Source organism: Labrus bergylta, chromosome 6 (genome assembly GCF_963930695.1).
Source record: "Labrus bergylta chromosome 6, fLabBer1.1, whole genome shotgun sequence".
Classification (NCBI taxonomy): domain Eukaryota; kingdom Metazoa; phylum Chordata; class Actinopteri; order Labriformes; family Labridae; genus Labrus; species Labrus bergylta.
Genome location: NC_089200.1, coordinates 24,495,202 through 24,513,169, shown reverse-complemented (window position 1 = coordinate 24,513,169; position 17,968 = coordinate 24,495,202). Strand labels below are relative to the sequence as shown.

Here is a 17,968-nt window from a genome sequence, read left to right as displayed (position 1 = left end):
ACAGAGGTTGTGTTGTGTGCTCCTTGTCTGAACACACAACACAACCCCTGGCTGTGTGTTCAAACGCACAGCATATGTGCTGGTGCTGATTTGTACAATTTCACACACACATGCTCATGCACACAGACACAGACTTCTCCTCAAGCTCCGCTCTAATTGAGTTTTTTGCACATGTTTGTGTCAGCTGATGCAGCTCAGGACACATGCATTTTATATATACTTAAAGGTATTACTCGATACCAAACAAATGCTCTTTACCAACAACGATAGTTCCAAGCAACTTGACATCTCACACACTTGACACACAAACATTTAGCTGCATTAGGATTTATGTATAAATATGAATACAGACACCAACTCCAGGGCTTTGCTACTGAACTTGAGTACTTTCTAAGTTCCAGAAAAACAGTGTCATAGCGCTGAGACTGATCGTCTGTCTGTGTAGGTTCTCAGTCATCAAGGTCATGGTAAATTCAAAGTTTGGTTCAACGGCAACTGGACTTGATTGAAGATCTTTAACCGAGGTGGTGGTTTGAGACACCATCTTTCACCAACCTACAATGCTGTTTTGAATTCTCTCTCAAAACAACTGAAGACCCAGTCCCACCTTGGAACATGTGACCCCAATGACCCACAAACGACTGGGAGGGTTTGAATTCTGATAAACTGTCATGTAATGTATGCTTTGACATATATGTGTCATACACACATATGCATACCTGTACACACATCTACTGGTCATTCACTTATGTGCACTTGGTATCAGAAATTTTAAGAGGCATTTTAATGATGATTGATGGCAGTTGCCATATTGGACATACGTCCTCATACTTTTTCAATTATTCTAGTAACAGGCGAAAGATTTGGCGTTGAAGTCTGTTAAAGATAAAACTTTTGCTTTCACTGAGGTTTCGGTCCCAGTTGCAGCAAACAAGCAATTAGCGCTAATATTCATCCATTATCTCTATAGCACTCTGAGCACTTTGGTTTTCTGTTTATCCTGTTCAACTCAAACAGAGATTCTTCCCATGAGCACTGACACTGCATAGTTGTTCCTCCCCTTTTTAAAAGACGCACCCACCCACCAACCCAGACAACCCACCCACCAACTCCACTCCACTGACACATATGCTCAGTGTAGGGTTGAGGAAGATAAAAGCAGACCTGTGAGGCTCGGCTGAGTTGCCGACGTAGACCACAGGATATGAACAGGGGGAAATGTGAGAGGGAAAAGAAGAGAAGGGGAAAATCTTAGTGACATACTTTGGAAATGAAGAGAGAAAAAGAGAAGTCTTTGAAAAAATAGCGAGAAAGTCACAAGTCAAGATTCCAGGAGTGAGTGAATTTACAGGAGCTGAGCTGAGCCGAACAGAAGGATGTATCTCAGAAACAGCCGGGTAAGTCACCAGAACAGTGTGTGTGTGTGTGTGTGTGTGTGTGTGTGTGTGTGTGTGTGTGTGTGTGTGTGTGTGTGCTTGAAGGGTGTTGCTCTAAATTGAGTTTATATTACCTCCCAGTGTTCAAGGCTAGAGGTGTCAGCTTGCAGTATCAGACTGACAGACAAAGTTAGACGTGAGAGGGGGTGGGGGGGGGGGGGGGGGGGGGGGGGGGGGTACAAGCAGAGTGTGTCAAGGTGATGAAGTCGAACAAGTAAATAGTCCCAGAACTTGAGATCACTTTTTAAGCAGAGAGTCTGCAGAGCCATATCCAGAGTTTACAGGACGGATCCAGCGGGGCGGAGGGGATGAAGCGGGCTTATAAGGCGGAGCAGGATAGCTTAGCAAAAGGAACACACACAAGAGCAAACAGGATGTGAAAACTAACAACCTTCATGTTTACCTTTGGGCAAGTTTTAGCTTCATTTATGTGGGACTATTTTTCGAGCAAATAACAAATCCTTTAATACTACTTGTCCAATAAAGCAGACTCTTTTAGAGAAACCTAACGCCGACTTAATAAGCTATTTTAAAAGGACCCGCAGTTCTCTTAACACTCCAAAGAATTTACAGTCCTTCATAAGTGTGTATGAAGAGGCCTCGCCATGCTTTGGTGTCGTTGTACAGTACGTTTTCAGACATCTAAATATTGTCTGGGATTGTTCGTTCTACATCTACAATACATTATTTTATAAAAGGACAAACCTGTAAGAAATAATTTAATCCAACATGTGTTTTTATATTTGAACCAGAAGTGCTGATGCCATGTGCAACATGCAAAAGCAACAGTTTGCAAAACAGCTCAACTTAACAAAGAAATAAAAGGTTAATGCAATGACGATTGGATTGATTTATTTTTTTTAAGAACTGATAAGTGTCTTCTGAACCAGCACATGAAACCACCATGTTCAACTGTTATCGTTTGGGTCAGAGACCTAAGTTGGGTCACACTAATAAGAATGAAGCAAAAGGAAACGGATGTAAGATTAGGTTTAAAGGCAAAAACAGACTCACACAGCAACCTGAAAAAACCCCATAGAGTATATCTGAAAAAGCTGAAAAGGAGAAGAAGAGCATTTCACAGGTTGTGACACTTTTGGGAAAAACGGGGAATGGAAGTAAAAGGCAGCGATGGTCACTGTTTGATTGCAGATTTAATAGTTGTGATTTCTGTGAGACAACATCCAACAACCCATCCAGCTACATCCACCATAAATCTTTTTGTATTGATGATTAATATGCAGACATCAACAATATGTGGCCTCCATTACAACAAGCAATACTGCCGTCATTCATTGTGATTTGCTTTTGTGATTTAATTATTTCCTACAAAGTCTGCAGTCATGCACTTTGCCTGTTTGCTTATAACTTCCTGCTCTCTGTCTGTATTTCTGTATTCACCTTTCATTGCAATCACCCTTGTGTTTACTTTATGAAAGCACTGAGGAAATAACTTTATATGTAAGCTGAGCTGTGTCATGAAACACACTTTGATGCCGTCTAATTCGTTGTTAAGGAGCTGCTGTGTGGTAACACCAAGCTGCAACCTCCTGGAAGTGCAAAATACTGCAGTTCATCAAGTGTCCACTAGAGGCTGGCTCCAGAAGCACAGGAAGTCATTATACACACCCATTCAACAAAACTAGTCTTTACAGCAGAAATCAACATGTTTACAGCCTGGTTCAAAAACCAAAATAAGTCTTATTAACTCGTGTTTGATCGGCACACACTGTACGGGAGGTGAATTTTTTGAAACCTCATCCGTTTTGATTTTCTGAAGGATAAGAGTTATTCATAATTATGGGGGCAGCTGACCTGACTGACAGATGGGCGCGGTATAACAGTTTGTCAAGAGGCTTAAAGCCCGCCTCAGCTCCAGCTCTCAGCCTGTCGTTAGGTTGAATGAAAGTTCGGCTGAGATAGGATTTCCAGCATGGAGACCGCCATTGATGGGACTCCAAAGTCCCCTGCAGTAACAGACGGGTGATGTCACTCACGCTTCGACGCTTCTATTTACAGTGTATGGGTAACACCTGATATTTGCTTTGACATTTGATGCTGAGGCCACTGCCGAAGAATGGTGTCCTTTTAACTGCACATAAATTGATTTTTTTTCCCCCACCTCTAGTTGTGAACAAAAAGATCACCAAACATTAAAGAGGTTACAGTTTCACCTCTGGGTGAGTTGTGCACCCACATGCTGGCTGAGCACCAACTAACGTTTCTTGCCCTTTGACTAAATTGTGACGTTTCAGGGGCCCTCCCATTTATTTCTCTTACCGATAAAGTCCTTTATCATTTGCATGAGTCTGCCTGTTTCCAACAGATAGCCTGACTGCTCGTGTTTCTTTGCCTAATGGAAAATGTTGATGTCACCGTGCTCCCACATCTCAGCAGTTATTTTGGTAGGCACAAAGTACAACTAGGGACTGCTGGTATGTCCCCAGTATGGGCTTGTAGGGCTCAGCCTCCTCCGTCTTATACAACAAAGATGATAAATGATTCTTTAAATAACTGGTAACAGATTGTTATAAATGTAGAAGGAAACTCTTGCGCTTCAGCCACTCCATAAATGGAGGTCAGGGCTCTCCCATAGATGTTGAAAATAATTCAGTGGGCTCCTTCTCTTAGACAGGATTCAAAGAAAGAATTGGAGCACACGAATCGCTTAAGGCACATTTATTTACGTGCAAAGATTGCTTGAAATGTTGGTGAAAACTAGAGTATCAACCAAACTTTATATTTACAAGAAAAACATGTAATATCTCCAAATGAGCTTCTTTGTAACAGCCCAAGCACCGTAGCATCCTCCTCCATTCACTTCATTGGAAATGAGTGACAGGTGTCAGAGCCCGCCCACTTCATGTAGCGATAATTTAGGAAAAATTTATTTCAGCCCGCAGGCCACAAACTTTTGACCAATGACACAACTGTAGCATTAGACTGTAGAGATGCTAAGAAGCTAGCTTAGCATTTCTTTACGTATGAAACAATCTATTTTGCAAGACATTTTCTAGTAATTTAGATTGTTTCTAAAGTTAAAAAAAAACGGGCCATGCTATTTCTGTTAGCTTGTTAATGGCAAACTCTATGAAATCATTCTCTGGTTTCTTTTGAACTCAGGAAGGTTTCATCTAAAAAAAAGTTTAGTATGTGTGTCACAGACTAGCTGCCAGATGTATCTAAGCATGAAGGCTGTATGAATCAACCCACATTGAGTAAGCATGTGCTACCGCAACTCAAATAACAGACATTTTCCACATGCCTGAAATATTACACCTCAAGGGCCGATACCGCTCAGTATGTAGAGCACCAAAACCTGTGAAACAGTCGTACATTACAGCAGCATAAGGACCTACTTAGGCAGCTCTCAAATTCAGCGAGGTAGGTAGCATGTAATCTGTTCAGTCTGCTTCAGACCACAGTGGAAAAGTTGGACATTTGTTTACAATTAAAGCCGCTCAATGGCGAGGGAAGCAGAGCTTGTAAATAAAGGTTACACGTGAGAAAAAAAAACATTTTTATTTGACTCCCCTGCTGTTGAGAGACTTTGTTCAGAATCCTGTTATTTTCTTTACAACGTGGTAAGCTGAACTCGTGTGTATTGTCTGCTGAAGTGTCGGTCAAACACATGTTGGTGCGTTGATCTGGCCTCGATTTTTTTCGAGCATAAAGAACAGATCAGTGTCAAATAACAACGCCGCAGCATTGGTGTGAGTCAATGTGTGCGACTCAAGATTATGTTCTCACTCTTAAGAACCAGAAAACGGCAGCTCATGAGGGTGAGTCTCATATTCTGAGCTGCCCCACTTTCATTATTTTGTGCCCCATGAGTTCATCGGCTTTTGTCATCTTCAGGCCAACTGAAAGTGAAAAGAACCACCTTACTGTAACTGTGCTGAGAAGTTATCCATTGATTCGTGTTATAGAGGGGCAGTGGCCCTTTGCCTATCTGTGTTACAGCCTGCACAAACGGTTGTAAGATAACATTACAGCCTCCAGGCAGCCACATGCCTGAACATTCACAGTCAAACTACTACTGCAGTCATCAGTGTACAACTGATGAATTAGCTTTCTCTAAATTTACATATTTTTTATATGCCATCAAAAAGTATCAATCAGTCATAATTAATCAATAAGATCCCATGAGCAAGGTGTTGATATATAGAAACCTAACTTTGTCTGCAGATGTAAAGTGAATGCTTAGTTTCAGGTGAATACACACATGTGAATGTGTCTGGAGGGCATTCATGTATGTTTACGTGCAGCTTCATGAAGCGTAACTCCAGTTTTAAGTGCCATCAGACTAGCTGCTGGGCTACCAACACTTTGTTTAGATCACATCCCTGTGGTTGTGTGCACCTCAAACGAGTAATATGAGATGTTATTTTCCTCTAAAAACCATAACGTGGGGTGTTACTGCCACTCTTCAAATGAATTCTCAACATTTAAATCTTCTTGTTTTGTTTTCTTTAAGGTCTCAAAGAGAAGATGAATGTCCAAAGTCTCAGTTTAGTTCTATTGAAAGGAAATGTGCCACATAGAATTACAAAGAAAGTTGCTGCAGCCCAAATCGTTGAAAACACCTCTCACAAAGCAAATAGCTTATCAAAGTGGAGCATTTTTGGCTTGGCACCTGAAGAAGCCAATCAGATTTCAAGGGGTTGCCCAGGCCACCCATTCAACTACGCCCTTGCCCGGGCCACAGGTCCAACTTTCATGTCGCCAGGCCCCCTCCTGGGTTCAAGAAGCATTGGCCTAACTTCCAACTTGGAAAATGACCATAGAAAGTTTTTTTGTCAAGACCATTCTGTTAGCACTTTGACAAGACAGAGGGTAAAGTTATTTTGCTTGTATCAGTACTAATAACAAACCAAAATGACTTCCTCTTTATATAGGAAACAGAAAAGACCTCAGTTCCTGCATGTTTAGAAGAATAACCCTCTTAAAGTCTAACCAACAGGTATTTACAGAGGGAAAGCTTCTCTTCTGACCTGATTTCATGTTGAATAGTTTATTTTAAGAATGATCAGCTGGTCATACATGAATATGTACAGATCACTTCTTGACATGCACAAAGGCTCGACACTTGATCTCCTCGTGGCATGTTCGGTCACAAGACCCATGGCTGTCAGGGCTTCGGCCACATGTTGTCAGAGCTCTCCATTGTTGGCTGACCCCGGTGTTCAGTCAAAATATGCTGCTGTGGAAATATGTGTTCAGCCCATTGTGTGGCAACATTGTGCAGACGTCAGCAGCTTCTCTGCTCAAGGGCTCTGTCAGGCTAAAGCCCCTCTATTATAGGTATTTGTGCTGGGTTGGCACTTACATTCACATTACCCTGCATGTAGTTAAAGACAGTTCGCCAAAATAGTTGACATGGTCAATATACAATAATGATTTTGCTGTCATGGGCCAGTCTATTTCTGTGAACTGCCGTGCCAGTTTTGACAGTAAAAGTGGCTATACACCTCAATGATACAATGATATACATTCAAAATTACAATTTCATGTTGTTTCTATACTTGGGTGACCATACGTCCTGATTTGACCGGGACCGTCCTGTTTTCAAGCACAAGTCCCCACAAATATCTATGAAACAATTTGCATGTCGCAGGTTTGGAACAGTCTCTATACCGATTTTAGTCAACCAAAACACTACACCATGCAACACTGATCCATCTGTCTATATTTCAATTAATGTCGTTGCCAAGGCTGTTGCTGTTTCAACCAATAGAAAACCTCACTAATGCAAGACAAGTCAAAGCTCAACACTGATTTGCCTGTACATGTGTCAATCAATCTCAGGGTTGCAGCCTTTGCTAACTTGCTTGCTTATCATACAAACAGGACATGCTGCTATTGACAGGTATGCAAGTTGTCATGCTGAAAAGGAACTCAGCGTTTTCCAAAGAGCTCCAGAAGAGTTATGGCTTCCTTCCAGAAGAACCAGCCGTATTAAAACGAGCACAAAGGGTGGGTTCAGGTTGGAAGTAGCACTGTAAAGATCTACTTCAGTGAGGCAAACGCCGCTGACAACTCATTTAAACGGGCTGCTCAGGAGGAAACCTCTACCAACCACCGTGTGTGATCAGTGCAGGCCACTAATCTGTTGACCAAAAATCTGGATTTGCGGTAAAATTTGAGAAGTTTGGAAACATGGTCACCCTTTTCTATACATGAAATAGAATCAGTTACTGAGGTACCAACTGGATTTGCTTATTTTCAAAAACAGAAAAGTTTTAACCACATCTAGCCATGATATGGGCTACTATTAGTCCTTTCAATTGTAAGTCAGAGTATTGTAGTAGTACCACAAAGCGCCACAGGGTGGTGCCTCTGTTATGTTTTGAGCTTGTGAGAGAGAAAGTTTATCTATATATCTTGTACGTGAGTAGGATCGTGAGAGGACTCTCAACTTCAGTGACGAATCAGAGCAGGATTTTTATGTTTTACTGTTCATGTATGATCAGTGCATTTAGCGCCTTGAGACCTTCTCTCCAGTCTTTCAGTTACCATTGCTAGGAACTTGGAACTTCTGCTTCCCTTAGTAGAGACTAATATGGCTGTCTTAAATTTCTCTGAATGCTTAATATTTGCTTTTACCCAAGAAAATGTAAAAAAAAAAACAAGGGAAAGGAATTGTGTCCTAGCATTAGCAACAGCTCTCTGGAAAATGTACTCTCAAAAACACAAATATGGGTATCTGAGACAAACCATGCATGGAGTTGCTAAGAGCATGTTTTTGGTTGGTTGGTTGGTTGGATGGATTTATACTTTATTGATCCCAAATTGGGAAATGAGTGGTAAAGGTTAGGACGTTCAGTGCTGAAAATGCTAAACTGCATTGATTTTGTTTAGTGAAGAGGTGCTGCCAGCACAAAAACTGTTGTAAGTGGACACATGGCCCAAAGTTCCTGATGAAAGATGTTGACTCAGCTTTACAGTTAGTCATTTGACAAAAAAAATGCTGTTGAAAGATTAACTTCTTTAATAACAGTTATCTTTTTTCTATTGTAGTCTCCATCGTCTGTCATCACTGAATAAACATCAAACAAACTGGAAACTCAGCAATAAACTTTGTTGGGCGTTTGTTGGGGTTAACCCACGGTGGTAGAAAAGCAGGTTAGACGCAGGTCCCAAATGTCACAAAGGAAAAAGAGAAGACATCGGGAGTGACATGTCCCAACATCAACAGAGCATCAGAGCACGTCTTGAAAAACAGGACGCCACATACAAAAGTCAAAATGTACATACAAAATGTCATTTATGCCTATGTGAGATGTGTAGGTCTGACTCCGACTTTCCTAACCCTGTTTCCCGGGAAACGTATATTTCTAAATTTATTGTTGCACTGACCTAAGTGCCTGTAAAGCAGGGTTATGAACAACAACCTGTTATTTCTTAGATAGATAAGTACATGAACTGTGCTTATATGGCCCCTTTCTACGGTTCAGACCATTCAAAGTGCTTGACACGCTCTTTCACATAAACAGGTGGCACAGTGCCAATCTGCCCATCAGGGTTAACCCAAACCCACACACACACACACACACACACAAACACACACCACTATTTAGGGTTCAGCGTCTTGCCCCGGGACAAATTAACAAGCAGACTCTTGGAGCCTGGTGTCAAACTCTTAACCTTCACATTAGAAGATGACCCTCTACACAACTGAGCCCAAACTCTAGTAAAGCACGTCACGTTTTGGGTATGTCGAGTGCACAAGCGCAGATTATCAGCTGTCGGTATGATGAATAACGTCTGGCAGATAATCATTTCCTAATATCTGTTTCCTCATAGCAGATGTGCCTCTGCAATTTTTAAGAACTCCTCACTGCATCAGTTATACTTTCTCTCTGCAAACAGGGTCAACTTTCTCTCCTACTGTGGCTCCTCTTCAAGGTGTTTATTTGAATGAAGTACAATAAGACAACATGTCGGCCTACTGTGATCTCATACTTCTAATGATGAATATTTGAACTCACCATTCTGAGTGCAACAAAGCTTTTTCAGCACACACATCTTTGGCATAACATGATATCACAAGGGTAAAAAAAATGCCTTACATAGCGACAAACTCATAACTAATTTGGCAGCCAAAGATGCACGATAAATGAATCTGATGAATCTTAATAAATAAGTGATAGCAGGAAATAGAACTACAAAGTGCATGGAAACATAATATTTTCTGTAAATTATTAATGCATGCTTTCTGCTGAGATTTATGAAACGTTTATAAAAAAAAATATGCTATTAGAGTACAGTTGATAGGAATGTGTTTTACAGTCCTGTAGCATGAAGAAGAAGCCTAAAGGATAAAGGACAAACTTATGTACTAAAAATATTTGCTTATATTCTACATTTCAAGGATTTGAACTTAAAAAAACTCAGGACTTACTCAAAAAGACACTGCTACAGGGATGAAATCTCTCTCCAAACATTTTTCCTTTGTACCTCCCCCAGATGTGGAACGTGTTACAAAGTTAATTCAGTCAGCAAAAGCACTTATTGTCTTCAAAAGTCTGCAGCAGAAATATCACAGCCAGGAGACAAACCATATCAACAAATCTTGAAAACCATTTTCCTGTGTGCTGATAACTGACACGCACATATCCTGCAGAACTCTTAAATACTAGATCGAATATAATATGTAAGAAACTCAGAGCTTTAAGACCCAAAAGATGAACATTATACCCAAAAAGGCCTGCTATAAACTTCAACAACCCAGCCTTGAATATTAAAGGGAAATATCCGATCAACTTTTTGACCTGCAATTAGTGACACAACAATAGATCGAGACTAAATATAAGGGCGTAAGAGTGACATCCAACTCAAGCCAACATCCCACACTATAGAGCAGCCTACATGTACAGCTCTCACACACACAACACACCGCCCAGAGGGGAAGGACACGACCCAAAAGAGTTTACCTGTGGTTACCTGTGTGCCGCGCGAATGTGACGTGGTGACGCAGCCACCGCCAGCAGCGAATCCAACATGCATGCACACAGTGGAGGATAGTTAATGGGCGACCACGACTAGAAATCATTTCTCAGGTGACCGCTGAGTTTTCAAAAGTCTTCATCTCCGTGAAACTCGGATCTAGATACCTTCGGTGAGTTGCACATTTCGTTGGCGTGATTCGTTGTTGTTTTCTGCCGCTGCTCGACTAATCCCGCTACTTTAGTCTCCTGAATGAGTCGTTTTAAAACAGGCGGTGGAAACCGTATATCTATCTTCTGTTCCCCTTTAAATCACATTTCACACACGCGTCCTGCGCCACAAAGCATCCACGAGAAGGAATGTAGTTTTTTTCGTTGTTGTGAGACATCACAGAGGAAAGGGGGAGGGAGGGGGTCAACACACTCTAACACACCTGTATATCCTCACACCTTACATTGTTTATTTTATTATTATTATTATTATAATTATTATCATTATTATTTGGTTTGATTTGTAACCTGGTTGTCATAGTCTGCTTTTTTACCTGCTTCATTTTGCGCAGCGTTTACCTGTTAAATGCGCCCACTCTAACTCATTCATGGATTAACCCCCGACCCCTGTCTTCCTCCACATCTGATAACATTCAGCCTTTTGTGTGGGTGTTTTGTGGCCTACAACACAAAGACACGACCAGCAACAAATCAAATCTTATAAGAGGAGTCAGAGGAATGACCCATTAATTAAGAGTAATGTAGGCTCGCCCAGAGCATGTGGTATGTTTGCACTGTTGTTTGCATGTGTTGTGTTTGCATGTGATGTGAAAAATGCATCTAATTGTCATTCTTTAAAATTGTGTTTTCTCTCATTAATTAACTGGATTTTTACTAATCCGACATAAGTAGTGAGAAAATATTCAGTGTTTTTTTCTCCCTTGGAGCCCAAAGTGACATCTTGTGTTGACTGACTAGCAGTCTGAAACCCACAGACATTTGAAAACAAAGAATAAAATCCAGATAAAAAGAGGCATAAATATTAATATTTATAGACGCTGGGGCCTGATAGTATATTATTGATTTGTGTGATGAAGTAATCCATTAATTTGCTCTGATCACCAATCGAGGCAAATCATTGAAATAATGTACAAAGTACTTTTTTTTTTGCTCATTCTTAAAAATGAAAAATAATTGTTGGGCATTTTGTTCCCTCTTAAATCTGTTGTCAAAGCTTGTCTAAGTCTAATCTTGTGTCTCTCCTCCTCAGGTCCCAGGTATTTCTGTGACACAGTGACCTCACAGTAACCCAGAATAAAGGAGGAACAAGGGAAGTGGAGTAGCAGGGGAAAACTAACCAGGGGTCCTCGGGAAAGAAGACCCAGGCCTATATTGATTTTTTTTAATCTGAAGGAGGGACACTGAACTTTACCTGGAGCTTTTCGCAGCCTGGCTCACTCACTATGAGGGAGTGGAGCCTTTGTTCTACACAGCGGTGGAAGATCAGTGACGGTGCACCCAGACTGCTAAAGAGCCTGACAAAAGCCTACTGGACTTGACAACATCAAAAAAGAAAAAGAAAAACAGTTTGTTGGACAGGAGAGGAAAGAGGATATGTGTGAGACGAGACAGACGGTAAAGCAGATGAGATATTATTGAAGATGATTGGATAGATGAAAGGAGCGCTACAGGCAGATGTTTGAGCCAAACGAGGAGTCAGGCTTGAAAGTGAATGGAGGCAGAGATGAAATAACAGACTCTACCATCAGAAAGAAGTGGAGACGCGCAAGACAGACTCAGAAATAGATCCAGGTGAGTGAAATTCTGGATCAAGAGGATATATGCCGTCAGTATTCAAAGAGGAACAGAAATAAGAATTAGCCGCAATGTTCATGAACTTCCGCCGAATCCACAAGTGCCAGTGTGTGCAGCTGCTCACCACCGGCCTGGTCCTGTGCATGGTGATGGTTTGCTGGGAGGAGCTGGACCACCACGTTGTCAGCCACATGAGGTCCTACACCTACCGCTATCTGGTCAACAGCTACGACTTTCTCAATTCTTCCTTCGTCATCACCACCAAAGATCAAAAGAGAAAGAACGGTGCCATCAGTGTGAATGGTTTGGGGAGCTACCCTTACCTGATCAACCACCCGGACAAGTGTGGAGGTGTTGGCAGAGAAGGGAAAAGATTTGACGAGGTCCTCCTGCTTTTGTTTGTGAAATCGTCACCGGAGAACTTCGAGCGGCGCCAGGCCATCAGAGACACATGGGGGAACGAGAGCTTCGTTTGGTCCAAGCTGGGGGACAGCGTGAGGTTGCTGTTCGCCCTCGGTGTGCACCCTGAGGAGGGGCACAGATCCTTTGTGCAGAGCGCGCTCATGCGGGAGGACGAGAACTACGGCGACCTGATTCAGCAGGACTTTCTGGACACTTTCCACAACCTGACTACCAAACTCATTATGCAGTTCCACTGGGGCTACAAGTACTGCTCTCAGGCACACTTCTTCATGTCGGCAGATGACGACATCTTCGTCCACATGCCCAATTTGGTTAGGTACCTGCGGCAGGTTCTGGGTAAACAATCGCGGGCTAAGGACCTTTGGGTGGGGCATGTACACAGAGGAGCCCCTCCAGTTCGCCGCAAAGACAGCAAGTACCACATTCCCTATGAGCTGTACCCCTGGCCATCCTACCCGGACTACACTGCAGGAGCTGGGTACGTGGTGTCGGGGGACGTCGCTGCTAAGATCTACCATGCGACCTTGGTGCTGAACTCCTCCATGTACATCGACGACGTCTTCATGGGGATTTGTGCCAAGGCCATGGGCGTGTCTGCCCAGGAGCACGTGTTCTTTTCAGGGGAGGCCAAGGCTCCGTACCACCCCTGCATCTATGATCAAATGATCACATCGCACGGTCACGCCACAGATGTGCGGTCTCTTTGGCGGGAAGCAACAGATCCTGCAGTGTACAGCCACTCTAGAGGATTTGTGGGTAATTTGTACTGTACAGCAGTGAAAGTGATGCTTCTTTGTCGGCCATATTACCAGAACACTTACTCCTGTATGGCCGCTTTTACATAATTCCTGTCCTGTGAAGACACACGGAGTAATGAGAACTTAATGTACCACAGACAAAAGATGGTACCTTATACACATTTTTTTGCCATTTTTTTCTCATTATATTTAACATTATATTTCACAATTTGTTGACTGTATTTGCTATTTTGTAATAAAGAACACATCTGTTCTGTAAAGCAAAGAAGACCCACTGCTCTTGAGTCAGCTGCAGGATCATTTTTTACTGTGTCAACAGAAGAACCCTTTTTTGAATTAATTTAACAGTCTTAAGAGTCTGAAGCTGACATCTAAACCATCTTTCAGAAAGAATGTTATTAATTCTGGTGTCACTGAAGGACCTCACTTTTCTTTAGATCTTAACTATGATTTATTTTTCAAATAGAATCTACTTGTGAGATATCATTTATATAACCAAAGGTGTGCAAAGGAGGCAACCAAGGTTTGATGGATGATACCGTTTTCTCATCCTCAAACTACAAAGCTCTTATTTCAAAATGTGTATTCTTATAAAGGGTTTTTCTTTAAAATCCTTTAAGTATTACACTGATGCCAGTGCAGAAGTGGAAAAAACCTGCAGTTCCTTGAGTGTCCCCTTGAGGCTGGCTGCAAAAGCACTGTAAGTCACATATACACACATTCTAAAATGTCAATTTTTACAAAAGAAATAAACATGTTTACATCCTGGTTCAAAAAACATGTTTGGTGTAAAAAGCTTACTTCTTTAAAGGACACTCAATGGGGGGTGATTTTCTTTTTTAATAAGTCTTCCATTTTCACTGTATAAAGGTTAAGTATTTCATACCAAGAGGCTTGGCGGATTTGACTGATGAAAGAGGGCACTGTAGCTGTTTGTTAGTTTGAAATCTTATTTCCAGTACATTGACTGCAATAGGTGAGATCAAAAGTCCCCACAAACCAACGGATCCAAATCTGTAAATATTAATGGATGAAGCCTGAGTGACGTCACCCATCTGTTCCTGCAGGGGGTTCCGGAGTGTCATCAGCAGCAGCCGCCATGCTGGAAATGATGTCTCAACCTAACTTTCAGTCAACCTAACGACTGGCTGAGAGCTGGAGCTGAGGCAGGTTTTTAAGCCTCTTGATGAACCAGCTACGCGCCTTATAGCTCTTTTTTAAAAATCCCCCCCCCCCCCCCCCCCCCCTACAGTGTGTGCCAATAATGACAATAACTAATCAGACTTATTATATCAAACTTACTTATATATTTTTTGTACCAGGCTGTAAACATGTTTATATATGCTGTAAAAACAGCTTTTTTGCCTGTTGTGTGTATGTGACTTCCGGTTTTCCTGGAACCAGCCTTTAATGGACAGTTGACGAACTGCAGGATTTTGCACTTCCACGTTGGCTTAATTTTTCAAGACCAGAGGTTGTCACTAGGATCAACTCTTATTCAGTCTTATTTTTATAAACTGGCATAACTTAACCCTTAATGGCTACAATTAAAGCTATCCTTGATGGCATCTTGTCAAAAACTGCCAAACATGTTTATATCATAGCCATTAAAAGCACAATTCAAATTTCCAAAAATGCTGCAGAAATGTATTTGTAAAACGAGTACAAAGCTAGAGTAAAAAGTTCAGAACATTTGACAAGTTTAGTCATCTGTCAGTGTTTGTTGGTATCATCAGACTCATTGTGAGTTCTTAGTTAAGTCTAAACAAAACTTATAGAAGTGACTTTTGATTTATTCAATGCATAATGAATCAATAAATTGGTCAAATAGACAGAAAAAGAGGCACAAATATTTTAAATATTAATCATTTACTAAAAATACAAAATGTGTGCTTAGATTTCCTGTTGAACCTTCCACATTGTAGACATTTTTCTCATTTTAAAAATTGTAAAGTGAATGTCTTTGGGACTTTGGACTGCTGGTGAGACCGAATAAGACTTTGTTTTGTTTTGGTCTACTGAGACAGACTCACGACCATTTCAGTAACAAAGTGCAAAGTGCAAGTTTCTACTGAAACACCAGTGACGCTACATCCTGTCAGACTCTGAGTTAAATGTTCCCAGATGACTAAGTTTACTGTCAGAGGTACGGACAGAAAAAAATGTAGGAAATGTTTGGGTAAAAAGTCAAGGGCAATTTCAGTGTCTCCCATCTTCGGACCTTAGTAAAACAAAAAAAACATGCCTGTTTTTCATCATGAGATTTGAAAACTGTGAGAGTTTTTTTTTTTTTTCTGTCCCTCCATTCTGTTTCCTGTTGTTGACTACACTCTGTGCCCTCACCCCCCATCCCCCCGGACCCCCTTTTCCTCTGACGCTCATCTTTTTCTCACCACAACTGCTTTGCTGTATCCTGTTGACTTGTGGTTAAAAAAAAAAAAAGATCTGAGTCAGGCTGGTTTGGTGGGAGCGTACAGGGTTGTCAGCACCATAATGACCTTATGAGGTCCTTTTTTTTTACAGCTCAGGGAGCACATTTGTGGATCCTCCAATGGAAAGCAGTCAGCATGAAACTAAGAGTACAGTTAAGTATTCAATAAGTTATCATTCACACTCTGTTGATACATTTTTATTGAAGTTTCTTTTGGTTGCTTTTTGCCTTTATTTGATAACGAAAGGGGATAGAGTGGGAAACCAGACAGACAGTAAGGGGAGTGACCTTCAGAAAAGGAGTCACAGGTCGGACCTGAACCCGAGCTGCCTGCTTGGAGGACTACAGCCTCTGTACATAAGGGTGCAAAATAACCGCAAGGTCACCTCCTGTTGATGTTGATTTTAAATTTTGTATTGATCTTTGATACACATCTCAAGGTGGTGCCTCACAAGGCTGCTCAGTGTGGAGTCAAGTTTCATTATTCACATGCTGGTACTCTTATATCTGTCAATATGTACTCTTAAGTGTCCTTATATCTGTCAACATGTACTCTTTAGTGTCCTTATGTCTGTCAACATGGAATCTTCAGTGTCCTTATATCTGTCAACATGTACTCTTAAGTGTCCTTATATCTGTCAACATGTACTCTTCAGTGTCCTTATATCTGTCAACATGTACTCTTTAGTGTCCTTATATCTGTCAACATGTACTCTTTAGTGTCCTTATGTCTGTCAACATGTACTCTTTAGTGTCCTTTTATCTGTCAACATGTACTCTTTAGTGTCCTTATATCTGTCAACATGTCCACTTAAGTGTCCTTTTATCTGTCAACATGTACTCTTCAGTGTCCTTATATCTGTCAACATGTACTCTTTAGTGTCCTTATATCTGTCAACATGTACTCTTCAGTGTCCTTATATCTGTCAACATGTACTCTTTAGTGTCCTTTTATCTGTCAACATGTACTCTTTAGTGTCCTTATATCTGTCAACATGTCCACTTAAGTGTCCTTTTATCTGTCAACATGTACTCTTCAGTGTCCTTATATCTGTCAACATGTACTCTTTAGTGTCCTTATATCTGTCAACATGTACTCTTTAGTGTCCTTATATCTGTCAACATGTCCACTTAAGTGTCCTTTTATCTGTCAACATGTCCACTTAAGTGTCCTTTTATCTGTCAACATGTACTCTTAAGTGTCCTTATATCTGTCAACATGTACTCTTCAGTGTCCTTATATCTGTCAACATGTACTCTTCAGTGTCCTTATATCTGTCAAAATGTACTCTTAAGTGTCCTTATATCCGTCAACATGTACTCTTAAGTGTCCTTATATCTGACATTTGAAACTTGCATGTGTGCTGGATTTGCCAAAGAGAGAGTAAAAATAGTTTGTTAAAATATTTTATGACATCATTGAACTTTTAAATACAACCGATATCAGGCATAAAATACTATTCAGAAGCCTGTATGTCCATAATGAGAAATGTCTTGAACTGATCTTTATAAAAAGTGGTATATAGTCAGAGGGCCTGCTTTTCGACAGGCAAGGCAGGCAACTGCTTGCGGCCCCAGACCAGTAGGGGGTCCCTGAGGGCTCACAAACTTAAATCAAAGCAGTGGCCCAAAATGTGAAAATCTTGCAACCACAGTAGGCAACCTCTTTAAGGGGGCCCCATCCGACAGCACTCACGGCCCTGTTAAACGTTGTATGCATTGAAAACCAAATGTCGATGAAAGTCAACTAAGAAAAATGAAGAACAATTATCCGTATATAGGAGACAAAAAAAGAAACAGGAAAAAAGAGGAAGAAGAGGAAGAGTGGACTGGCAGACATGATGGAACGGTGATGAACGCTGGTTGAAGGGGCCCCCTAGATGATTTTTGCCTAGAGCCCCAACAAACACTAGAACCGCCCCTGTATATAGAAATGTTGTCATGCTCTGACTGCCGACGGACACCACGGGGGAAAACGGATAAATTCCACACTGGACTCCTACATTTCAACACAACCGTCACCTGGATGTGAACAGTTGCACCACCTGTGTCTGAAAACGTCCTGTGACATAATTAAAGGGCTTTCAATCACAAACACTAAATAAATCACATGTTCTTCAAACTATTCATGGAATAAGTGTGTCTTACTAATACTGAACCCCCCCC

The 17,968-nt window shown here is 41.3% G+C and overlaps 2 protein-coding genes across 7 annotated transcripts in view; one reads left to right on the top strand and one right to left on the bottom strand.

Moving 5' to 3' along the window:
- mcf2l2 (MCF.2 cell line derived transforming sequence-like 2) overlaps positions 1-17,968 on the bottom strand; it is a 128,121-nt gene that overhangs the window by 53,977 nt on the left and 56,176 nt on the right. The gene's annotated exons all lie outside the window — the stretch shown is intronic.
- Positions 1,099-17,927, top strand: b3gnt5a (UDP-GlcNAc:betaGal beta-1,3-N-acetylglucosaminyltransferase 5a). Of its 2 annotated transcripts, none has more exons than XM_065956058.1 (2): positions 1,099-1,397; positions 11,646-17,927. In XM_065956058.1, the coding sequence occupies exon 2, from the start codon at positions 12,262-12,264 to the stop codon at positions 13,456-13,458; it is 1,197 nt and encodes a 398-aa protein (XP_065812130.1). In that variant the 5' UTR covers positions 1,099-1,397; positions 11,646-12,261; the 3' UTR covers positions 13,459-17,927. The 2 variants fall into 2 exon arrangements, with proteins under 2 accessions (XP_065812130.1, XP_065812131.1); XM_065956059.1 differs by lacking the exon at positions 1,099-1,397 and adding an exon at positions 10,322-10,557.

Excerpts from the sequence above, each read along its gene's own strand:
- b3gnt5a (XM_065956058.1), top strand. The coding sequence starts at position 12,262 with ATGTTCATGAACTTCCGCCGAATCCACAAGTGCCAGTGTGTGCAGCTG.